Source organism: Gouania willdenowi, chromosome 8 (assembly GCF_900634775.1).
Source record: "Gouania willdenowi chromosome 8, fGouWil2.1, whole genome shotgun sequence".
Taxonomy (NCBI): domain Eukaryota; kingdom Metazoa; phylum Chordata; class Actinopteri; order Blenniiformes; family Gobiesocidae; genus Gouania; species Gouania willdenowi.
In genome coordinates, this window is record NC_041051.1 from 26392827 (window position 1) to 26418731 (window position 25905).

General features: G+C 37.6%; 1 protein-coding gene across 1 annotated transcript in view; it reads right to left on the reverse strand.

Annotated features, from left to right (window-relative positions):
- LOC114468731 (ankyrin repeat and fibronectin type-III domain-containing protein 1) overlaps positions 1-25905 on the reverse strand; it is a 29867-nt gene extending 3962 nt beyond the window's left edge. The window contains exons 1-17 of the mRNA XM_028455782.1: positions 25757-25905; positions 19440-19735; positions 17204-17507; positions 15373-15573; positions 14848-14961; positions 14512-14609; positions 14132-14222; positions 13714-13821; positions 11959-12058; positions 10013-10142; positions 6504-6623; positions 6154-6260; positions 4884-4998; positions 3723-3889; positions 2301-2478; positions 2030-2192; positions 533-699 (exon numbers count right to left, since the gene is read on the reverse strand). Of these exons, the coding sequence (XP_028311583.1) occupies positions 533-699; positions 2030-2192; positions 2301-2478; positions 3723-3889; positions 4884-4998; positions 6154-6260; positions 6504-6623; positions 10013-10142; positions 11959-12058; positions 13714-13821; positions 14132-14222; positions 14512-14609; positions 14848-14961; positions 15373-15573; positions 17204-17507; positions 19440-19604 (2328 nt within the window). The 5' untranslated portion in view covers positions 19605-19735; positions 25757-25905. The remainder of the gene's footprint in view (positions 1-532; positions 700-2029; positions 2193-2300; positions 2479-3722; positions 3890-4883; positions 4999-6153; positions 6261-6503; positions 6624-10012; positions 10143-11958; positions 12059-13713; positions 13822-14131; positions 14223-14511; positions 14610-14847; positions 14962-15372; positions 15574-17203; positions 17508-19439; positions 19736-25756) is intronic.

Below are 25905 nucleotides of genomic sequence, written 5' to 3' on the forward strand. Positions count from 1 at the left end.
CCAGCTCGATGAAAGTAAAAGCGATAGAAAAACAATTAAACCTTTTGTAAATGACCAACTAATTCAGTTTTTGAAATTTTTGAATTTGAAATACTTTATTAATCTCTGAAGGGAAATTACATCACACAGTTATTTTAGGGACATGCTTCTCACACACATGCACTAACAGGACCTGTGGACATGCATTAATGGAGAGATGTCAGAGTGGGGCTGCTTTTACAATGAAGGGAGCACACCAGAGCAGTGTTGGGGTTCAGTGCCTTGCTCAAGGGCACCTACCAGGACAACTTCAGTTTTTTAGTCCGCACCGGGACTTGAGCCAGCGACCTTCTGGTTCTAATTCTAATAACACATTTCTGCTTTCCTTTTTCTTTTATCGTCTTTCAACAAAATAAATTCTGCAAGTAGTATTACGTAATAGTGTGTATATACTGTATGCACGTATATATGCATTTTTCCTCGATAAATAAAAGAAAACAATGGCATATATAGCAGTGAGAACTGGGAATGTGTGTCTGCTCTCTTGTCTTACGTGGGACAACTCTGTGATGTGGTTCAGCCGCTCTCTGGCCTCCTGCACCTCCTTGGTGTCCAGTGCCTCCCGCAGAGCCTGCTGGGCCAGATGAGTGTCCAGCTCCAGCCTGACCCAGGCCTGGCAGTACAGGGACACAAAGTTCTGCTCGTAGGCCCAGAAGTGAACTAAAGCAAAAAAAACAACCAAATAACTACTTGTATGCATCACATTTTATTAGAAGTGTTTTATATGAGTCAACACAACTTGTTTCATAATTAAATGAATAAATAAAGTTGTGTGAATACAGGAAAGGCCTTTAAGGCGACTGGTTTGTTCAAATCCCGAGAGGATAAAAAAATACAAATAAAATCAACATGAGATGAATTACAATAAAACAGGGCCTTTCACTGGATATGAAAGTACTGCTGAAGATAAAAACCTTTCACTAATTTACCACTAAAGAAAATTAACAATGTACAGCAGGCATAGGCAACTGGCAGTTCGGGGGCCTCTTGTGACCTTAAGTGAAATTTTGGTGCGGCCCCCCCAAGGTAAACGCAAAAAAATTACTCCAAAACACACAAAATGAACCCAAAAGATACACATACAACAACAATCACACACAAAATCAGAGGAAATTATACAAAAAGACAACAAAATACACATAATGACTGAAAAACATATAAAACGATCCAAAAGAAATCACAAACTGAATCCAAATATATCCTGACCTTAAATCTTATAGAAGTTTGGAGGTCGGTTGCAGCTGTAGAGGCTTGTGTTAGCAATGGATATATTTCAGCAGATAGCTCAGATAATGCAGATAACAGTCCTAAAAAATTCACAGTGAACCTGCAGCGTAGTTACTCTAAAATAGTATACGACCGCCAGGAAATCTTAGATTTAGGTAAATCCAACAGTTATAGTCCGTTAGATGTGACTACACTGGACCTCAAGCCTTGGATTGCTACGCCGGCTACATCCAGCGGCCTAGGAAGCAGCGGAGCCTTGTACCAGTGGTGTCCGTCAGCGGAGGAGACGTAAGCGTTGTGATTGGAAGCAGGAGCGGGGCTAGCAACCCAGCTAAAAGCTAATCCTCAGAGAACACCGCTTCCTTCCATTCTGCGTTCTAATGTCCGCTCCCTGGAGAACAAACTGGACTACCTGAAGCTGGATTTAAATGGAAGACGGGAGATGAGGGCCGCGGGGTTTGCATAAACAACTCTCACTGCTGACTATAAAATGCAGACATTGTTCTCCCTGATTTGTTCTAACTTTTGGCAGTCTATAAAACTCCACATGTTTTTCACGATCTCACAGATTAGTACAGCCAAAAACACGCCAATAGTTCACCATTTCTTCTCAAATTTTGTGATTTGCTTGTGTGTGTGCTGTTTGTAAACCTGCTGCTTATCTCCAAAATGGCGACTTCCGGGTTGATGACGCGGTTGATAATGCGCCGTGAAAACCCTCTATATGTTGATCACTCACTGTTGATCCCAGCCCTCCCCTTACCCAGCTCAAAGATCTGCAGAGGCATGGTGAGACCCTGCTCCTTGGTGCCCACCAGAGGCCAGTAACTGGAGCTGAAGTCCTCACTGGGAGGCAGCAGCAGCAGCATGGACAGCTTCTCTCCAAACTGCAGCAACTCCCGGGTGTAGACGCCGTACTGATAGGCCTGTCAGAGGGGAAGCCATCACGTCTGAGCTCAACATGTTCAAAATGATTACATCACAAACACGCCCAATGTGGATAGCTATAGGAGTAAATCAGACTCATTCTTTACCCTGTAGAGGGGGATGTTGAGCTTCGACAGCAGATGTGTGACTGCAACCCTCAGAGACCTGACAAAGTCCACCAGACCGCTGCTCTCTATCGAGGTCTCGTCATCGCCGCTCAGCAGGTTCTGAACGCTGCCGTTGCATGCAGTGTAAACGTGACTCTGGAGCCACGTCCACTCCTCCCTGTAGAACAGTCAGAACACTGTTAATAAGGAACAACTGCGAATCACTGCCGAACTAATGCACACGTTCAGTCTGTCTATGGAGGCTCCATGACTTGTGCTATTGATTTGGACAAAATTGATCATATTTTAGTGTTTGTGTGTTAATACAAAGTCCTGAATACAATCAGCAGCAGAAGATGAGCTTGATTTAACCAAAAATGTGTCATTTTAAACTCAGGTCATGAAATTTGTATAGTGATTAACCTGTTTGTGATTAAAAGTAAGAGCTTTTCAAGCTATGATAATACATGGATTTACATAATATTATGTGTATGAATTATATTTAAAATGCAAAGATATACAGAGCCTGACAGGCTGCAGCACCATGACTACTAACACAATTTGGATGTGTCTATTTTAATTTAAATTCTAAAGAATTGAAGTTTTTGTCACCATAATATCTGTAATGTGTAAATTATATTACAACTAAATGAAATATATATATAATTTTTTTATTTTTAAGTGACAATAACTAGACTATATATATATATATATATTTTTTTTTTAATATTCATATTATTGTCGACTAATAAAAACGTCACATCCATCTGTGTGTATTTACAAATATTACCATCCCATGAAAAAAAAATGCATCAACTCTTATGCTTTATATTTTAGTCAACTATATCTGTAACAGATTTAGTCGACTAAATATCCTAATAATTTAGTTCAGTGTTTCTCAAATGGGGGTACGTGGCACTACAAGGGGTACTTGAGAGAGAGAGAGAGAGAGAGAGAGAGAGAGAGAGTGAAAAATTAACAAATGAAAGCATCAAAATATGGGGTTTGGAATTGTTTATTTTTAGTTAAAAATCATAATGGAAAATATGTTGATTAGAACATGAACTGAACAGTCTTGGTCCTACACAAGGCGGGAGATGATGGGAAAAGATCAAAATTATAGAAATAAATCTATTCAGGAGGTACTAAATTCTGTTTCAGTCAATTAATTCACAAACTTAAACTCATTAATTCCATCATTGTGCTTTAGAGTTGTTTTTTTCATAATATTCTGAGCAAAAATGTTGTAGTCGGACAAAGGGGGTACCTGAATTCGGAGCTCAAGAGAAAGGCCTAAAAAGTTTGAGAAGCACTGATTGAGCTGACTAAAACTAGACTATAACTGAAATAGTCAAAGCAGTACGACTGAAACTAAATCAAAATGAACAGTGCTGGCAGGGAGCTAAGTAAACATTGTGTTACCTAGTAACGTGGGCGTTGTGCCGGACTCGTGTGTGGCAGAGCAGATTTGGGAGCCTCTGAGGTACGAGCACTCTGATCTGCTCCACTGAGCTGCACAGTTTCAGGATGCCCACGTACAGCCCAGGCTGAGCCCACTGCATGCTGTGCCGGTGCAGGGAAAGCTTCTCCTGGACAACAAACAGGGACACATACACAGATGTGACTTGCGGGAATAAAACCTAACGTATGGATGGATTCACTTCCCATGTCTTTTTATGTTTTTCAAGTTAATTACTTTATGCACGGTCCCTGCGTAACTCCATGCATTAAAAAAACATATTATCAATACTATTTTCACACATAATATTTCACATACATCTGATTGTATTTGACACCTAGATATTTGCAGAGGTAAAAGTACTAACGTTACCGTCATTGAGTTGCTTTTGTGGGTACTTGTACTTTTTTGAGTATAATTCTAAATCAATAATTTTACTTATATTTAAGAATGTTTTAAAAGAAGTAATTTGTTACGATTGTAAAAGTAGTAGTAAATTCATATTTTTCATTTTAAAATGATCAACAGATATTGTGAAGCTACAAAAAAATGAAATGACCAGACAACAATCAAATAAATGCATCACATCATAGCCGACCAATCAGATTAAACGTAATAAATGTTGCGCACCAAAACACCATTGAAGCCGGTTATTTTATCAGTTTTACAGTTCATAAATTTACTTGTACTTAGAGCCGGAGAATTTTTATCATTTTGAATTGAATTCGTTTGTTAATTTATTTTAAAAAAAAAAAATTGTAAATTTTGGCAAAACTTTTTATTTTATACAGATGCCTTTGTGGAAAAATAAATGAAGTTTCAATTGTGCAAGATTTAATCTCTTCCTTTTTAAGTTTATAAAATCAGATGTTTACTGTATGCAAGGGCAAAAATAAATGTGGGGGGTAAAAGTAACTAGTCACTTTTACTTTGAGTATATTTAATTGTGCTACTTTTAACTTGTACTTGAGCATTTCATGCATGACTTACTTCTACTTGTACTTGAGTACTATTTCAATCAAGTATCAGTACTTCTACTTGAGTAGGATATATCAGTACGCTTTAAAGCTCAGTAAAATGAATCTCTCTCTCACTCTTTCAGTAAACCTTGACAGAGTTTTCACCTTGAGCTGGTCGCACAGCATGTCCATGGCTGTCGGCTCAGAAAGCAGAGGAGTTCTGTTGCGATTTTTTTCCAAACGTGCCAGAGGCATCCAGTGGAGCGGAGGGTCAGGAGGGCTGCAGAGGAAATAAAACGCAACCACAGGAACGGCAAATTAAAACGCCTGATTAATTAATATCATCCAGCCGGTATCTGACTAGGAGGAGTTGCTAAAAGCATAAAATCCAAGCATAAAGGAGCCATTCACACACACGAGTGGTAGCTAATGATGTTGCATGAGGCTGATTGCAGTATTATTTTGTGTTAATTGACACATTGGATCACACTGAGGTTAATAAGCAGGGCTTGGCATGCAAACAGGTTATTAAGTCATTAAAAGTCATTAGGATGTCTCCCTGCTCCAACACGCTTGAATCTAATGAGCGTTGCAGATAGCCTGATAATGAGCTCATCAGGTGGAGGACCAGGTTAGCATCAAAAGCACACGCGTCAAACTTAAGCCCCAAGGGCCAAATCTGGCCCCTTCGGCCCGCAGCAGAAAGCAAAAAAGTCAGAGAAACCACGAATCCTTGTGTAAATTACCAACTAATCCAGTTGTAGATATCTCCAAATTGACGCATAAATTCAATAAAACTCCAAAATATTAGCAGGGCTCACATTTTGCTGTGTTTATATTACATGATGGCAGCCATTTCTAATCTTAAATTGTTAAAAAAAACTCCTCTTCTAATTATTCCACAAAATTTCCGTAATTTACATATAAATTGGCCACAAAATGTAAACAATTTAAAGTGAAGGTCCTGCAGGGACTGATATTTGTCACTTATTGCTTTGATATTATCAATACTTTCCCACCCAAAATCAGGTAATTAAGCATTTTAAAAAAAATGGTAACACTTTACTTGAAGTTTTGTACATAAAGCTGACATTAGACTGTGATTATCTGTCATTAGCATAAGTAAGGTGTCATGAAGGGTATCATTAAGTGTTGTTCGCTAAATTATGACACCTTTGGAGCTATGTTGGCATATGTTAGGTTAGGTGGAGGGTTTAGGGCAATGAAGAGTTAGGGGTTAGGGTAACAAACAACTCTCAATGACAGCCTTCATGACACCTTATTCATGGTAATGACAAGTTTAAGTAAACTTTAAGTAAACTGTTACCAAAAACATTTATTCATTGACCAGTGTTGAAGATGAACTCAGAGCAGTTGAAAAATCTGCCTAAAAAGGATTGAACTGATCTAAAAAAAAAAAATTACCATGACTTACCTCGGAGGATTTGGGAACTCCTTCAGAGTCACCAGCAGCATGTTACCCTGCCGGTCTTTGAGAGGCTCGTAGTACACGCGACCCAAATCCATCGTTCCCAAAGAAGACTGACAGCAGAAAGGAGAAAAAAAAGCAGAAAGCTTAAAAACCGTGGAGAATTGATTCAAAATGACTGTATTTGGGAGATTAACTAACACAGAGGAACTGCGTACAGGTATTCACTGAGAGTTGTGTGGGCCTGGCAAATGTGAGACATGGAGCAGGACAAAGAACGTAAAGAGGCAATTAAAACAGCAATTAACCTGTTTCAGTATTCCTTATCTGAAGAGAAAGCTGCTTGAATTTCCTACCTGCAGCTGGGATAAGGCTCGTAAAATGTTGTGCCTGTTCTGAAGGAGAGACGATGGAGAAGAGTGAGCAGAGGAGAGGCCCTGCTGGAGCCAAGGGACCTGATGCCACGCACACGACAACTGCAGGACAGAGAGTAAACCTTTATTTACATGCTGCAATTGACATGAAAATGGTAAATGGACTTAATTTATATATTTATCCCCACACTGAAGTAGTCTCAAACAGTAGCGCTTTACAATATCTTCTCATTCACCCATTCACACACCAATATGACTAAGCTGCCATGCTGGTCAACCACTGGGAGCAATTTAGGGTTCAGTGTCTTGCCCAAAAACACTTCAACGTATAGACTGGGATTGAACCCCCAACCTCTTGCTTAGAAGACAACCTGAGCCAATATTATTATGACTAGAACACTTTGTTCAAAGTTTTATACATAAGGCTGACCATATGCTGTCATTAGCATTAATAAGGTGTCATGAAGGCTGTCGTTCCCTAAATTATGACACCTTTTGCTAAATTATTACACCTTTGGAGATATGTTGGCATTTTTTGGGTTAGGTGGAGGGATATAGTGGGGTTAGGGTTAAGGCTAGGGGTTAGGATAACAAAGGGTTAGGGTTAGGATAACAAACAACACTTAATGACAGCTTTCAATACACCTTATTCATGCTAATGACAGGTGTCATGTTATAATAATGACAGCGTAATGTCAGCCTTATGTATAAAACTTCAGGTAAAGTGTTAGTGCTAGTTTTTAATCCATCCAATAAGACATTATTGACTGTAGAGTAGACTTGATAAAATAGCCCCGCCCCTTTACCCTTTGACACTGATCAGCCAGTGCAAAGCCTCCCAAAACGTTTCGGACCAGTATCTGGTCTGGAGTACCTTCCCAGTCTCAGAGGATGACAGCCCGTTTGCCGGGTGGTTAATTAGCCCAATGCCCCGATTTGAGTCTGATGACTGAAGTCTTCAGGTTATTGATCCAGTTTTTGATAAATGATGTTTATTGATCCTACATTTAAGATCAGCCAGTTGCTGAATTATTGAACTTCTCCTTTTAAATAACACATCACACTCACAGCACGTTCAATACTGTATAGCGTAATTGATATAGTCCAACTAGGAGGAATTTAAGAATCAAGTCATAATCATCAAGAATAAAATCACGATTAATCGTTCATCAAATTTTTTTTCCTCCACACTTAACCTTTGCCATAATCAATACTAGGTAAAATTCCCAAGAAAACATCTTGAAGTTTCCTTTAGCTTCACCTGAAAATCTGTAAAAATGATATGTTTGCATAGAATATCAAACAGCTGCTATACAGACTGTCAAAAAAAAAAAAGATGCAAAGGAATCAAAGGAATTTTTTATTTATTTTTTGTTACAGAAAAGTGGTAGTTATAGTTCTCATCTCTACATTTAAAATGTGCGTAAATTATTGGTTTTTTTTGTAGATTGTACATGTTGATATTTAACTGTTAGTTAATGAAAAATGACTAAATAAAAATGAAAAAAAAGAAAAAAGACACAAGATACAAACACAATAAATGCATATGTATAATTACATAATGTTTACAAATTTTAATGAATTCATGTGTTTTGTGAAACACTTGTGTTTTTTTTTTTTTTTTAAAGTTAAAGTTATCTATAATGTTGTATGGAAAAACTGCCTGTGCGCTGCCTCCCTCCCTCCTGCTAAGCAGGGGAGGGGCCAGGTGGAAGCCCTTCCCACTTGTGTGTGCACACCTGATTCTTTTAATGACAATAACCTGTCACTGTGGGTGAACTGGGGGTAATGGCAGTGCATGCTTAGCAGCCTGAAGTGGATGGACAGGGTTCTTCCCCTCTATTGGGACTGAACTGTTATGTGCAAAGACTCTTTACATGTTTGGATGGACATCTGGTAATCACCTCAAAATAACTACGGGTGACATATAAACTTTTGTTGCTTGGACAATTAATTTGAAAGTAAAACACCAGCAACTTGGACTTAAACATTATTTAGCATGGACACTTACAGTAAGTTGAATACATTTCTTGTTCATTTATTTGTAAAGTTTGGCAAATTGTTGGTGTAATAAGCAATTCAAGCAATGTTTGAGTTTGATGTACTTGTTTAATTTAAAGATTTATTAAGCTTATTTCACGTGCCATGTTAACTGTGTATTAAAAACTAGATTTGGTTGATGTGAAATACAAATAAGTGAAGATAAAATGGTTTAAAGTAGTTTCGAAATGATCTACATTGCTTAAAAATGCTGTATTTAAAACTGGTAAAAAAAAAATAATAATAATAATATGGAAACATATGAATAGACTACCAGTCTATTCATACAGAATGCCCCTCATTGGCCAGTTTAGGTCACGTGATCGGTGCACCACGTGACTTGAAGTACCGTCAGTTTTATTTTAGCTCAAATGTATTTTTAGCTACCCCGCTAACCCTTTTATTTTAGCCCTAACCCAGGAAATACCCTAAAATGTTTATTATTTTTCATTTACGTATTTTTAACCATAACCCTAACCCTAACTCTAATCCAGGAAATACCCTAAAATGTTTATTTTTTTCATATATGTATTTTTAATGGTGGAATTTGCCGTGTTAAATATGTATGATATGATACATATGAAAAAGTATTTATGACAAAAGCGTGATTCGAACCCACGGCAGCGGAAGGAAGAATTCTTGAGTCAGGCGCTGGACACGGTGAAATCATACAGGCACATCACGCATATGCAGAAAAACGTACGTTTCCGTATCAAAAGACACTTCGAAAAAAAATACCTGAGTATTAAGTTACCTTACTTTTAAAAATGGTTTTGTTAAAAACATGTGGTTAAAAAAGAATTTTTTTCTTTCTTTAAGACTGGACAAATAAATACTATTCACACATGTTAAATGCTATTAAAATTTGGTTGTTAAAAATGCAAGTTAATATAGCAATAGTTGAATGTAATTGAGTAAGATAGGAAGTGGAAAAACTTGTTTATGAAAAAAAACATGGTACTGAACTATAAAAACTAAATTAAATAGTTGGAAAAGGTCACAAAGTTAAAAAGTTAAATTTGATTTCAAGGAACGCATAGTAACAACAATACAATACAAACAATACTTTGAATTAAAAAAAAAAAAATGAAGGTCTGGTTCTTTGAGTGAAATCCAGTAAAAATAAGTTATTTGCAAGTCAGGAACAGCACAAAATTGAGATCGACTTGACAATACTTTTATCATAAACTATGATCAATGAATGGAAAAGAAGCTCCTTCTTTCTCTTGTGAAAGGTCATGTGGATGTGTATGCTGCCTTCCAGGGAAACACTTGACATCAGAGAAATGAATGCCTTAAGAATTGGATCCATTGTGCATCATTCCTGACTTAAATTATCTGTTGCAAAGGTCTTGGTGCCAGAAATAACATCACTACCAGAAAAAGGGACCTGCATAATAATAATAATCATCATGCAGTTGTGATTTTACGGCCAATCTTCACTCGCTCACCTTAGCAAACCAAAGGAAGTCCTGAGTGACGGAGGTGGAGCAGCACTGGATCTCCACCAGTGGGATTTGATCTTCAGCTGTGACCAAGATGTTCTCCTTGTGGTAGAAGACAGTCGCCAAGTATACACCTCTGATGGGATCGACACGAGATTAACCCAAAAAAAAGCACAAACACAAAAGGCTGCAGTCAAAATAGTTACACGTGCTTTTAGTTTGACAGATAAAGATACCTGTTACATCATAGCTCTGGGGAAAACTATATATATATATATATATATATTTCTTACCTAACCCACATGACTTAAAATGAATGATACTTAAATAGAGTCAGAGTCAAAGGTCTCAGACTATAAAAAAATAGTTTTAGGATGAATACAATTCTACTTATACAGTATATATACATAATTCATAATTCTCAGAGAATAATAGATCACTTCCAAAAGTAGCTTGAAAGATTGTTTTGGTCTCCGCTGTAAACACTCTCTTATTGTCATTTTCAGAAGAGTTTTGCGCATTGCATTGTGGGATGTGTTTTTCCTTCATTGTTACTGTGGTTTCGTGTTTTTCTTCACCAGCAAAGAACGACAGAGATTGACTTGAAACTATTTTTGTTCTAGTTTTTTCTCGGCGTTCCCCGTGTTATGAGAATGAAGTAAAAACACTTCCATGTAGCCGTCTCTGCGACTATAAAACCCACAATGCAATCTGCTAAAATATAAACAAATTGAGTGTTTACGGTGTGGATTAAAAAACAAACTTTCACGCAACAATTTCAACATTTTACGTAATTTTTTTTCGAGGAAATGATCTTCGATTTATTGATCAATAAAGCTTATACTATGGATTTAATAAAAATTAAATACAAACCCTTTCCAAAAAATTAGAATATCATGGAAAAGTTGTTTAATTTCCATAATTCCATTCAAAAAGTTAAACTTTCATAGATTATAGATTCAGGGCCGACAAATTGAGTAACAGAACAGAACATTACACCCCAAATCATGACTGACTGTGTATATTTTACATTGGACCTCAAACAGTTTGGGTTCTGTTCCTCACCCGTCTTCCTCCAAACCCTTAGACCTTGATTCCTGAATGAAAGGCACACTTTACTTTCATCGGAAAAAAAACTATGGACCACTGGCCAACAGTCCCGTCCTTCTTCTCCTCTTTTTTTTCTGCAAAAACTGAAAAGTAAATGGTGATTTCTTCACAGTATTCTAATTTTTTGAAATCCTGTTTTCATGAGTTTTATGAGCTGGAAGCCCAAATTATGTAAAAATAAACAAATAAATACTTGAAATTGTTTAAATTGTGGGCACTGAATCTATAATCTACGAAAGTTTAACTTTTTGAATGGATTTATGGAAATTAAACAACTTCTCCATGATATTCCATTTTTTTGGAAAGGGTCTGTAAGTTTGCTGGAATAAAAAGGGAATGGAAGTTATCATCAAACTCTCCAATCGTCCAAAAACATTGATACGAGGCTATTGTTGACCCTGAAACAACGTATTGTCCTGTGTTAGAAAGAACAAACGCCATCCTCATCACCATGCACAGAGCAGGCACAGCATGGATTGATGTTATCAATCATTACAGCCACACTATTTGTATTCCTGTAGTGACACACTGTCCAACAAAGACACTTTGTTCTTAGGTGGCCAGTGCAGCCAAACATCTGGCGCACTGATAGCTTCTGGAAGAGCGAAGTAATTATCAGTCACCTGCTTCAGTCCAACAATTTCAAACATCGGCTTCTTCAAAAGATCTTTTCTCTCATCTCCAAGCAACAGCGGCTCCTGTTCATTTTCAGTAACTCTATCAGATACTGGTTTGAACTCAGGCTTTTGTAGTCTACTCTGTGGTAATCTCATCCGTTTTCAAACTTGTGCTCCCCTCCAGGCATAGGGGGAAAAGTGGGAAGGGATCGGATGAATTGCTACCTCTGCAGGAGACGGACAAACTTGGTGGCGGACTGGAACAGTTGTTTGATGCCACGAGACACCGACAGACGCTTGCTGGGGCTCTGAGGCTTCGAGCTGTCTGTGGGAGGGTGGAGAAGAGGATCAGAATGGGGGGGAAACACTTAATCTGCCAAAAGAGGTAAACTGGAAGAACATTTGATTCGCTATATGAAAGGTAATGAATCAAATAGTTCACGACAGCAGGTTGTCTCCACGTGTTTTTAACATTACCACCTTATTCCCACCTATGCAGCCGTGTTACCATGGCAGCAATAGATAGCAACCATCTTTTTTTAGATGCACGTATGCAATATTTTGCATAAATATGAAGCACTTCAAAGGAAATAAAACATGAATAATTTTATATTCTGATTTTTTATGTTTATTTATAAATTATAAGCATTTCAGGGATGAAAAAAAAGATACATTCCTTCTCCTCAGATGAAGCAGAGGGTCTCCCTAAAGGCTCCTGGGGTCCTATGCAATTGCATAGTATGCCTATAGCCAGAAATGCCCATGATGGTATATATCAGAAATGGGTATTGGAGGGAGGCAATAAAAATGTGGTTTTCTGAAAAGTTGCCAAAAGGGCCACTTTTTTAGAATACATGTCAGTATTAAGAAAAATATAAATCTGAGCAATAATACAGGAAAGAACAAAGGGTTTTGTAATGTATATTCCTGTAATTTTAGTATATTTGTTGTTGTGTGTGTGTTTTAAGAGTCATTTGTGTGTTTTTGTTGCTTTTTTGAGCATTTTTGGAGTAATTTGGGGTTATTGTTGTTTGATTTTGTTCTTTTGTGTTTATTGATGAATTCATGTTGGGTGTGGGATACATATGTATGTGTATATACGTGTATATGCATATGTGTGTATCCATAAAATGAAGAGTCCGTCCTTAAGACTGCTCTACTGTAAAGTGTCTTGAGATAGCATTGGTTATGATTTGGTGCTATACAAATAAAATATTGATTGATTGATTGAGATTGAAGTCCACATATATTTTGTTTTGCAGCACAAAATTAGACAGAGGACCGCATGTGTTGTCCATCACGTTTGATATATTTGGTTTGTAGTAATAAATTGTGCGTGTTATAAAACCTAAAAAAGCTGCACTTGGTCCTCGTAACTGAAGTGTGTAGGAAATACACAGCCGGATTTGTCACTCTACGCTCCATGCTGCCAGCTCAAAAATACACACCACCTTCATTCAGCAGCAGCAGCAGCAAGCTGGCAAGTAGAGGCTGATTGGATAAACATTTCTAAGACATTGCTGCTTTCACTGATGTTTAATGTCAATGCGATAATATCAAAAATGCTGTCTTCCTCTTTACAGCGTGAATCTTATTGATGCTGGTATTTCAGTGTAAAATTGCCTTCTCTGTATTTGATCTTTTCTTTCTAAATATCAAATGTTGATGTGAGCAGACGACATCTTTAACAGTTAATCAGTTCTGCAATATTTGTACATGGAACATGAAATAGTGACAGCCAAAGCCCAATGAATGCTTTCAACTCAGTTACAATGAAGCTTTTGGGATATGAAGGAGACTGAATCGAGCTGTTTGTGTTTGGTAAAAGACTAGAATGAGACAAAATAAAGTGTCTGTTTTGAAAAGTCGTAAGAAAAAGAAGTGGAAAAAATATACAGAAAGAAAATACAAAAGTAGCAAAAGTAACACTCCATATACTACTGAAGGTAAAACCAGTTCAAAGACCAAAGATGGTGTCACCTATCCAATATTCTCTGAAGTAAGATTCTCTAGCATCTTCCAACAGTTTCCTCACGAGGGCCTCATGGTTTCTGACCTGTGACTTCACACCGTTGCACTCTCTCCAGCCTGTGCACACAGAAACAGAACATCAGCCTCTATCTGAGTATTTTTCTGCCTTTAAACTCCTCTTCAGTAAATGTGTGGGAGTTACAATTTAGAGTGGCAAAATGCATTAAAATGCACACTCAAAAATCCCCCAAAGCATACAATGTAGGAACCCTTAACGCTGCACACAAAATGACAAATTAATCTTTTCCGCTGTCATTGTCATTCAGTCCATTAGGCTTTCATGATTACAGCAACACAAAGTGAGAAATAAAGAAGAAGGAAGAGGTAAATCCACATCCATCAAAGTATTTTGCAGTGGTGCACTCACTAGAGGGGGCCGCGCTGACTGGAGTGGAACTCTGAGGTGGACCCCATCCTTTCACATTGTAGGCACTCACTCTGACAAAGTAATGCACTCCCTGTATTTAAAGAACACAACATTGCCAGCATGCATTAACCTTGTAAATAACAAACTCCAGGACTGAGAAATCACTTTGAACTAGCATGCATTATTTATTTGCTAAAGTAAGCATTGTGTTTGAGGATACAACCGCAGCACACTAAATACACTGTGTGTGTAATATGCAGCTGCATATATATTTTTACATCTAGAAAGATTAGTTTGAAGCATTTTCTTTGAATTCTTCTGTTTGTTTGCATCCCACGGTGTCTGCAAATGTGTGCGTGTGTGTAAACAGAGCAGCTTACTGTTGTCAGACCCTTGATGATATAGGAGGGGTTCTTGGTTTCTGTAACTTGGGCTGAGCCGAGGATGCGTTTGAAGCCAGCTGAGGTGCTCCATTCAACTGTGGAGACCCAACAAACCCACAGGCACGTCACTGTCTGCATGGCTTTACTCACAAACACTCAAAGGATCCACTAAAGACTTTAGTGTTTACACTTAACGTGCCTGGATTTAATCTAATCTTGACAGTGATACATGATATTTATGCATCTGTGGAACTACGTAGTAAATATATAGAAACTTAGGATTAATATCAAGCAATCAGGTACAATTTCCAATGCATATCTCATGTCACGTACCCCTGTATCGTGTAATAATCCCTGTTTTGTTTCCCTCTGGCTCTTTGATCACCACAATCAGAGACGAAGTGCTGGTTACCAGGATGGAAACATGGCTGGGTGAACCAGGAAGCTCTGGGGGATGCATTTTAGTGGGGGAAAACACATGAATGTTAATCAGATGAACAGATGCAATACATGCAAATAAAATTCTACTTGTGATGCATTGATCGCTCAGTTCTAGAAATGGTTAGAATAATATTTGTGACATTTCTATGTAAAAAGCAGAAGAAATTATCCATATTTTCTCTCATGCCTGTAAAAGCACCTAAGCAGGCATTCACTGGGATATAGCGCAGAGCATGAACTGTATTTAAACACAGCAGTGTGTTGAACTATCAATGAACTAAAATAAGTCAAAATACAACTTATCAGGCCTGTAGCCTGTCTGACAATGAGCACTTAAAAGGAAACAAGCTTTACATTGAGCTCATAGGCTAAGTTCCAGTTCATAAAGCTTCTACAAACCGGTCCCAGATCACTGACCTGTTTTATGGAAGTTCTCCCTCATCCGGCAATACAGTTCCAGTCTGAGTCTCCAGAGTCGGACGTGTCTCTGAGCTTCAGCCTGCGCCTGAGGCCCAGCTCCGGCCTTCTTTGCCAAGTCCGCCTTCCTCTCTTCAACCCTCTTTCCCGCCAGAGTCACCAGAGAGTCCAGTTTGAGTGCCCACTCTGCTGGACGGCACACTGGGAAAACAGACTGGTTTACAACAATGTAACGACAGCACAGTGGAGGCTCGGTCAAAAATCTGATCGTTTGTCAAAGCCATTAGTCAACAAAACATATTCTCACTAAAAATAACTTTTGCTTGTGACAAAATACGAGTTGAAAAACAACGTTGTATTCCTTTCTGAGGGGTTCAAAGAACAGTTTGATTTTTCAATCATTCTGGGGTGGCTGATACTCAACGTGATAAGCAAGAAGTTGGTCAATGGCAAATCTAGAGCTTATTCAAGGCACAATAAGCGTTTGTCATAGAAAAATCCAAGGCCGCCTCGTAAAATTTCTGTTTCCCTTTGTATGGCCTCACAGCCCATGCAGAAATCAAATTACAAATAACAAAAAGCATCAACTATAGTAGTTTTTTTTGCTGATTCGAATTCATTAGACTTTTGGTTAAATGTTTAAACAAGTTTGTAATATTACTTCAAGGACAAATGCTTCTAAAATACATAATGCTTGTTATCTTTTCAGAGGTTAAAAGTTTAAAGAAGTCTCTTTTGTAAAAAAAAAAAAAAAAAAAAAAAAGGCAACACTTTACTTGAAGTTTTATACATGAGGCTGAAATTATGCTGTCATTATCTGTCATTGGCATGAATAATGTGTCATTAAGTGTCGATCGCTAAATTATGACACCTTTGGAGCTATGTTGGCATTTTTTGCATCAGGTGGAGGGGTCTAGTGGGGTTAGAGTTACACTGAAAGGCTGGCATCGGTAAAGGCAAGTACTAACTATTAACCCGGTGATACCATTTGCAGCATCAAACTCTTCTTCAAACACAGCGCCTCGTCTTTTTCTTTCTCTCGACTGTCACTGCTACCCTGACTCCTGAAACACGTATGGTTACGTGTTCAATTCAATTCAACTTTATTTGTATAGCGCAATTTACAACAAAGTAATCTCAATGCGCTTGTCAAAATATAAAATTCATAATAAGAAAGAAGAAACCCAACAAGATCCACATGAACAAGCATTTAGCGACAGTGGGAAGAAACAACTCCCTTTTAACAGGAAGAAATCTCCGTTAGAACCAGGTTCGGAGGTGGCAGCCATCTGCCTCAACTGGTTGGTGTTAGTGGACAGAAGGACCAACAGAACAAGATAGAGAGATAGAACATCAGAGTGTCTCAGTGCATGCCGTGGCAAGCTTAACGCTATTGGCCCGGAGTTGCCGCTCTGAACCAATCGCGGGGCTGCGTTTTTGTGTTGATGAAAAACCAACAAACGTCCCCACACGTGAGAAAATGTCAGCGATTTCGAGGACCTGATTTTCAGCGGAAAACGGGTCATACCGCAGTATTGGCGACACCACGCAAATGGTGATCGGTATCAGAACAACACTAGTTAGTGGTTAGGGTAACGAATGGTTAGGGGTTAGGGTAACAAACGACACTCTAACAGCCTTCATGACACCTAATTAATGCAAATGACAGGTGTCATGTCATAATAATGACAGCCTAATGTCAGCCTTTATGGATAAAACAAAAATAATTTTTGGATTCACAAATGACTTAGTGTAAAACTAATTTTAGGAACAAAAGCCGAGGTCCCACTGTACATTTTAAATGTTACTTATGTAGCAATCTAAAACTTACAAACTGGATTATGTCTCGCACCAGCCTTGGTCAACACATGAAGCAGAGGTGAATTGTGGGTCAGCGCAGCCACGTCCAAAGGGACCAAACCCTGGTCGCTGACCCTGTTCACTCCCTTCTCCCTCTCTCTCTCCCAGTCCTTCTCTTTCTTCTCTCCTCTCTCCCACAGACTCCCTCCTCCTCCTCCGCTTCCTCCGACGCCGCCTCCTCCTCCTCCTCCTCTACAGCCGATGTGATCTCTGGAAAGGAGGCTTTGCACTGCCAATGTGTCCTCGTTTTCCACCGCCTCCCACAGGCTCTTGTACTAATGAGGAGTAGAGAGAGGAAGCGAGGCCGTGAGGGAAAGAGGAAGAGAGCATTAGTGTTTAAAATAGGATCATTTTACAACAGAAGAGGTAGTGAGTTAGTCAAGACAGGTTTAGCAGAAATCAATCCATAGAGAGAGATGCCATCACTAGACCAAAGTTAGTAGACCGGCCTAGTATCTCCTAAACCACTGGTTCTCAACTGATCTGTGTTCAGGATCCACCATCACCACTTAATAACAAGGCACGCTCAAATCAAAGAAGATGCTCCAATTCTCAAATCATATAATCAATAGAATTTTTTTTTTTTTTTTGCAATTTATACCAATAACACCAATTATAACAATTATGCAACATTAGAAAATGATTATTTTTTTTTTTTTGCAATGATTAAAAACAACAATATTTAGTTGGTAGGAATGCTTGAGAAAAATATTCTCCTATCCCACATCCACTGCTTCATCAGAAAAAAAAATTCAAAAGATAATTTTAAGAACATAATATAGGCAAAAAAATGGTATGATGATTTCAAATCACACCAAACAATGAAAAATAGTCTCAGTTAAAAAAGAATAGCTACCATATTATAAACACTTTCGGGTAAAAGGCCAGGGTGTAAACTGATGTCATTCTGCTTCACAAATTGAATATAATCTTCTCCTAATGATTTATTTACTAATAATTTTTAGGAATGCAGATGGCTGTGACCAAATAAAACAGACAATGTCACAACTAAGTCTCTGCCCAGAAATACATGAAACCAAAGACTGAAATGTAATGTCACCAGCTAAGTTCATACCCTAATGTTGAACTTTTTCTAACCAGAAACAAATAAATAAAATGTTTGTCAAATATCACATTATGGATAATTGTTTTGGATAAACCTTTTCCCCATTGGTGGAGCTCCTGGTAATTATTATATCGACATAATCCTGTTTGGGATGCAGAGTGATGGCCCCACAGTTTATCCAGCGTTTGCTTTAAAGCAAAGTCATTTTGGTTCAACTTCTCGGGCCATATACGACCCTGCTTGAACTCAAGTGAGCCCAATCAAAAAAAATCCAGCTTTTATTAACAAATATTGCACAAATTTAAGAAATATGTGTTTAAGTAACTTAAAATATGTCAACCAATAGGCAATATATAAGCTTTAGCTCAACAGTTCCATTATTTTCTCAATAGTTGCAATGTAATTTGCAGGAATTGCAGAATTGTCAACACTCTGAAGCTTTTTTCTGCATAAAGCATTCACAAGGTTCTTCATGAAAGGATTAATCCTCAAATAAAGCTATTACTGATTTATATGCTTGTGAAAGATTAATGAGAAAAAATGATTTACTCACTGATATCCTGCATAAATAAGATCACAAGATAATTCCAAGCTTAAAAAAATAAAAAATAAAAAATAAATCTCCCTAATGAATTTAGTCTTTGTAATTAGCAAAACAGCCATTATGAAGATAATAACTGATTGTTTTATTAATTTGCTCAATGGACTAAAAAACACTCACATTTTGTAGTGAGAGCTTCGAGGCAAAACTTCATGTTTCCTCCGATGGTGCATTGATTTTCCTCCCACGGTCTAAAGAAACATGCACACAATGTGCAGCCCAGTAATAGCGACTATAGCCACAGGTCCAGAGTGTTCCTTAGACTTAGAAACATTTTCAACTGAGTTTTCATATTGCTTTAGATTACAGAACTACAGCCTCACAAATCGACTTATCTGCTATTGGAAAAACAAGGATGCCCTTCAGGACAGGCAGTAGGGGGGTGTGGGGAGGGGGGCTTCTTGGTCATTGGTCGACCAAATGAGACATATGTCTCTAGAATCATACCTACCTGTCTCAGGAGGGCCATTAAACCCAGTGAAACAAGGTGAATTTCAACCAAGCTCAAGGGCAATTCCATTAACACTCTTCATTTCTTACAGCGTCTGTCGACTTCCCGCCAGAGCGTTGGGGTGGGGCCGCCACTGTGGCCACTGAAGGCTCTCCACCTCTCAGCCTGACCGAGAGGTTTCTGTAGATGCGTTTGGGTGACACGGGGCCGAGAGATCGCCGGCGCTGTGGAGGATTCCTCATTGAGACAGACATGGCAGGAAAGGAGGAGGAGGAGGAGAGGGAAATGAAAGTGGTCAAGAGAAGGACTGTTTAGTAACAAGAAGCAAAGGATGAAGCTCCCAACATGTAAGGCACAGAGGTTGGAGCAGGTAAAAGGAGGAAAACTGGATGAATGTAAACAGGGAGAGAGAGAAAAAAAACATAGTAAGACTCACACTGATACTCCTACAGCTAAGATGATTTTATCCTGACTTAGAGGGTTAGAAATGTATAGACTGAGTGAAATGCTGCTGCTGCTGCTGGTGGTGGTGGTGGTGGTGTGTGGGCTGACAAATGGATAGAATTTCAAACGCCTGTGCAGGGTGAATGAGAATGCCTCTGAGCATTTGTCTCTATGCCTCTTTCTCTGCTCCCTTTGTCTCTTTTTTTTTTATCTCCCAGTGTTTTATGGGCTTAAATTGCCCTGAGTGGAGAAAGGAAAAGACTCATCGATCTAATTAGAGAAAGAAAACCAAACTGGAGTGAAACAGCCAAGTTTTTTCCTCGTAATGAATGAGAATCTTCCTCCATCTTCCAGTAATGATAGTTCATTATTGTTCCCTTGGATTTTCATCATCACAAATGAGCTGAAAATGTATTATGAACATTTTACTTTGGTAACAATGTAGCTGAGGCATCCAGGAGCAGCATCAAATGCATAAGACGGTGAACAGTGGCTATCCCAAGCTTTGTTTATGTGCTTAAAGCAACTGCACAAGAGTGAGGGAGGGGGGGAGGACAACGTCAATGTGCAACAAGTGGTGGATTGATCAATGAGTCATTCACTGCTGCAGCTTTTATTTAGGTTAGTAAGTCGATAAGCTAATGTGATGTAGGTCACACTGTCCTAATCTTCTGAAACTTGGTTTTCTTTCTAAAGCAAGTCAAGCACAGTTTTGTTTACCTCATCATTTCAACGTGACTTATAGAAACACTTCAGATTTTCTCTAATCAAAAATGACTACGGTGTTACTTCTATATTAAGTCACATGTTTTTAAAACTCTGTAAAGCATGGAGAGACTCAGACACCATAGCAATGTTTGCTCTGGACTCTTTCCTGCATGACTGTGCATAATTTTACCTTCATCTGTAGATGCAGTTTCTTGTATGCTGATCAATATATAACTTTTTCAAAGCACCTATTGAACACTGCTTGTTTACATTAAAATAGGTAATTACTCCTATGATAAATGGGAAAATTCTGATAGTCGATCGATTTAATTGTTCATGTTTTGCAGTTGCAAGCGTGTACTGTGCACAGTAGGTAGGGCAATGATATCAGAATACCCATTTAAATTACTTTATTTCTCATTTCTCAAGAGAAGGTAATGTTTTTTTTTTTGCAAATTTCACACCATGTACTAAAGTTTTAGATAGTTCTCGATAGGCCGCGTGTAGTAGTTTCCATTAATATCCTATATGTCCCATGATTCTTAGCGCTTCTCTATAGTCTTTGTACTCCTGGGACGTGTTTTAAAGGTGTACTTTTGTACCTTGTCTGCCAGTTTCTCCTTAGCTCCTGTTCATCTCTCCTGCTCTGTTTCACTAGGCGGGTGAAATGCAGGTCCCTGTTACATTTAATGCGAGTCGATACAATGCCGAGCAGTGTTTTGTGTGACAGTGAAAATCTGACCTTTGCATTTAATTGGCCGCGCAAAGTCCGTTTTGCGGGTGTTCGTCCGAGTAAGGGTGGCGGAAGAAATCAATTCACATAAAAATTGCGATTCTAATCATCCACGATTCATAAACTTCAAAAATCAATTTAATTTTTATTTTTTTATATACAAGATAAAAGACAGGGACAAACAACAATGTGATAACCCAACAGCATACACAAAATGTGTATTAATAACAAAATAAGATATAATAATTAAAAAAAAATTCTGAATTGACTTAGCCACCAGCCCCAGCGCCCTAAGAAGCTGCAGGGGCCCAACCCTGCAGACATGAGGGGGCCATGGTACCCACCTCCCCCCAAGCCCCCTCCACTCTTTTTCTTATGCCACCTTTTTTTTTCTTTGTATACCTTGGATTTATTCTTGTAGTCACTGAGAGTTGAGACTTACTTCTGGAAGAAAGGGGCAGCTGGCCTAAGCTTAAAGCTTTTATTTAGTTATTTCTTGTACAGTAAGTAAGTTTCTATTTGTTTAGCAGGAATAAATGCTACCTTATGTCTCAAGTTTGCCTTTGTGTGAATACATCATTGGAATCATTTTATTTAAAATGATTTTATACAAACTGTATTGTTTTGATGTCATAATTTGCCTTAACACATTATGCATTGTATCAATTTTTGAATCGAGAATCGGTTCAAACGAGAATCAATTTAGAATCAAATCCGACCCTAAGAATCAGAATCCACTTGAATTGAATCGTGAGACACCCAAAGATTCACATCCCTACACCCGAGTACGTTTGAGCCAAAAATAGTATGTGTGAGACTCAAGACCCGCAAGCCAAAATCAGCTCCTTCTAGCATCCACTATTGCATGTAATATTTTCTGGCATGATTTTTGCATTGATGTTTGTACTGTAGATACCTTTTTTTGTGTGAAAATTGCTGGAAAAACATTGACTAAAAAGTAAAGCTACAATTTGGCTCGGGTTGATTGGAACAGAAAGCTTTGTAAATTATCAGTGCTATGAATGATAATTTAGTGCACAATATTGTTAAAAATGCAATTAATGGTGGGCACCATGTTGGTGCGGGACAAGCTCCTCCAAAAGTGAAGCTTTTATTTTTAGAGCTCCCCCTGCTGACTGGCTCCAGTATCGGTCATAAACCCCGCCTCCTCAATGATAACAGATGGGAAGTGGCTATAGTTAAAATACCCGTCACATAATTTTTTTCCAAACCTAAACTCTGCTGCCTGTGATCATTAGTTATTATCACCCAACATTGTGTTCAAGTGCTCATTTTTTTATGAAGTTTGATTTAAAAGAGTTATTTGAAGTTGAAAAACGTCATGTATGACGATGATTGACAGCCGTGGATCTTGCGTAGCTCTCTTTGTGAATAGCAGTTACGTCGAGACGCCATTTAACTAGATATTTGAGTTGAAATATATCGTGATTTTGTACTAACCTTTATGATCTGAATAGGCCATTGGTAGAATTTCCAGACGGGAAAGATACTTGTGTTCTTGGCGTAGCTGGGCTTCCGTACGTCATCAGGGCAGTACGCTAAATGAGCATGTTAACAGGGCTCCTGACATCAAATGCAAAATGGAAGCACCCCTAAGCGCCGTATTTTGGCTTCAAGAACGTTGAGTAGCAACAGCTACAGTGCACGCCCACTGGTGGGCTTCAGGTAGCCCGCATTGACAATGTGAGGTGCCCTCAGGAGGCAGTCACCATTGAGCTTCATCTAAAATCTGATTTACTTTCCAGGATTTAAATTCCCAAAGATAAATACGTATGACAGATATAATTAGTACTTAGCAAAGTTAAACACTGCTGTGCATGATAAAGTGTTAGTATTAAATTACCATCTATATGCGTTTCTTTTCACTGAAACATTGTGACAAATGTTTCAAGTGTTGCAGGTTTGGTGTATGGGTTGTGGCATGTTATATACTGTATATAATATGATATACATACATCAAATATAATTTTAAAAACACAAGGTAGATTTTTGTAAAATATTACATTTTATAAAGGTTACATCTTATATGATTAGTTAAAAGTTGTTTGTTAGTAGTTAGTAAAATAGGAAGACAACGATTGCATAAATTAGGAGAAATAAAGTGTTGCATGTTGAAACTTAAACATTTCTACTTTTTTAGGTTACAGCTATAGCCTTCCTTATAATCTTACCCTCTAATTAAAGTGAAACCGTGAACATTTAGAGTTTATGAAGTGATTTTTAAACTGGTAGCCCTTCGTACTATACAGTATGAAGTAACTCAGTTTCAGAAAGGTTTGTGACCCCTGCTTTAGGCTCTATTGAGTACAAATCAAGATCACACTTTTTTTTTTTAAGAAACAGGACTAAAACTTTTGGTACCATGGCTTTGTGAGAACTGTCTGCTCTGGGAAATTAACATCAACCTGAACGAAAAAGAAAGATTTCCCTCGAGAAAGAGACTTTATGTTCTGACATGAACGAGTCTTTTCTCTGCTGCGCATTTCTCCACTAATTCTTCCCTTCAATCCTTGTTTTTCCCACAGCCTTTCACTGTGAGACTCATGTCACTTTGAGTGACATCATCAGATATGAGGAGTTTCTGTGGAAGACGGCAAAGCGATCACATTGTTTCCGTCATCATCCCTCAAAAAGCCATGTTCTTTATCTCCCTGTGTCTTTTTGTAGTGAGCGGTTTTACAATACCACGCGTGTAAACAAATACTCCCCTGGTTGGTGCAAACTGAGAACGACAGATGAGTTCTTTGGCCACACTACGTAGTCCCAGCTCTACCTGCTCACACAATACCTGCACTGTCTATTTATGTGGATGGGGGCATAAAAGGGTAGAACCAGTCCCTGTTATTGGTCTGGTTTTTCCCTGTTTGTCGTTGATGTCTTACATCAGTCGTGGAAAGTGCTGATGAGACAACAGAAACAAAAGATAAGCTGAAGTGCTTACTTTTGTTTTACTTTAGTGATAAAGCAGGGCAAAACAGGATAAAACATGTTTGCAAACTGTCAGAAAGGACATCAACAACAATGTAGAATGTTGGGTAAAACACAAAAAAAGCACAACAATTAATATTATTATTCTGTAGTCTGAAGAAATAGTCACCAGGGAAATAAAATATTTGAATCTTTTAAAGCCGAATGTGTAATAAAGTATGTTATAAATGAATATTATATAATTCTAGATATAAAAATATAAATAAATCAGCTGTTTTTAAGAGTGCATCATGACTGTTGCCTCCATGTTTATCCATGGTACTTTTTTCACTATAGTATACGAATAAGAACTTTAAAAAAAAAAAAAAAAAAATATATATATATATATATATATATATATATATATTAATGTTTTAGTGATGCCAGTGTCTTTTATAATGAAAAGCCCTTTGTGCTACATTTCTTATTGGAAAAGTGCTATATTAATAACACTGTATTTATTGATTGAAATGTTTATATGAAATATACAAATATTATTATTTGTATTATACAATACAAATTTACACAACAACCATATTTTGCAAACCTGATGTGGAAATGTAACTATTCAGCATCTGAGTTTTAAAAGTTTCTTTATTAAATAGTTTCAGTCTACTCACGTTAAACTGTTGAAATACTAAAAGCAGTAACATTAAAAAGCAAAGTGAGCAATTCTCGTAACACCAATTTCAGAGAATTACAATCAAATACTGAGAGGAAAACACTAAACGTATAAACAATGGCAGAAAAAAAGCTGTAAACTCATTTTTAAAGCAATCATAACAGAAATCCAACAAATCTAAAGAGAATTATGAATGACTTATGGATTAATGAATTACTACATCTTAATCGAGCAAATATTTTATCTAGCCTTGACTGGAGCCCTGAACAAATTAGTTTTTGTATCTTTCAAATCAAATTAATATTATTTTTATTATTATTTTTGAATAACCTTTTTTTTTTTTTACGAGAACACATATAGAATAATAATCTCTTACAAGTGTGTCCTGTTCAAAATGGGCATGTGACACACAAAACAGTTCACTCTTTTATTGACAATACTAAAAATGTTCTTAAAATAATTAAATAACGCATGAAACAAAGTTACAGGTACACAAAGAACAATAAAAAAAAGGACAGTAAAGCAACCAAGTAATACAAAGATGATAAAATAGCTAAAGCAACGATATACTGATGATTTTTACATGTCAAATCAAATCAAGTCCAACGTGATATATACATCACCTTTCCTACAAAAAGGTGCAAGACAATGTACATTTTCCAACTGTGTATTCTGAACAAAAGGAAGCAAACTTAATATTATTAACTTAATAACTTTTTACCTCCAGTTATCATATTAAAGTTATAAATAACTTATTGTAAAAGTTTTACTAAGTTTCCCCCGGACATTTTGCTATCAATTTTGAACAGTTATGCTATAACTCTTTATTCGTTTTTAAAATAATAACTACAAAATGATTGACAGATTTACAGTGAACACTGAATGCACCATAAATAAAGCCGCTCTCTTACCGTTTTGTCGATGTTTTTGACTTTAAACGTCTTTTCTTTCCTGTAACTTAGTTAAATACATTTTTTATCTCCTGTATTCATAAAATAACACTTTCGTAAATCCATGAGGCGGGAAGTTTTTTTCACCTGTGAGAACGAGGAGCCCTGCA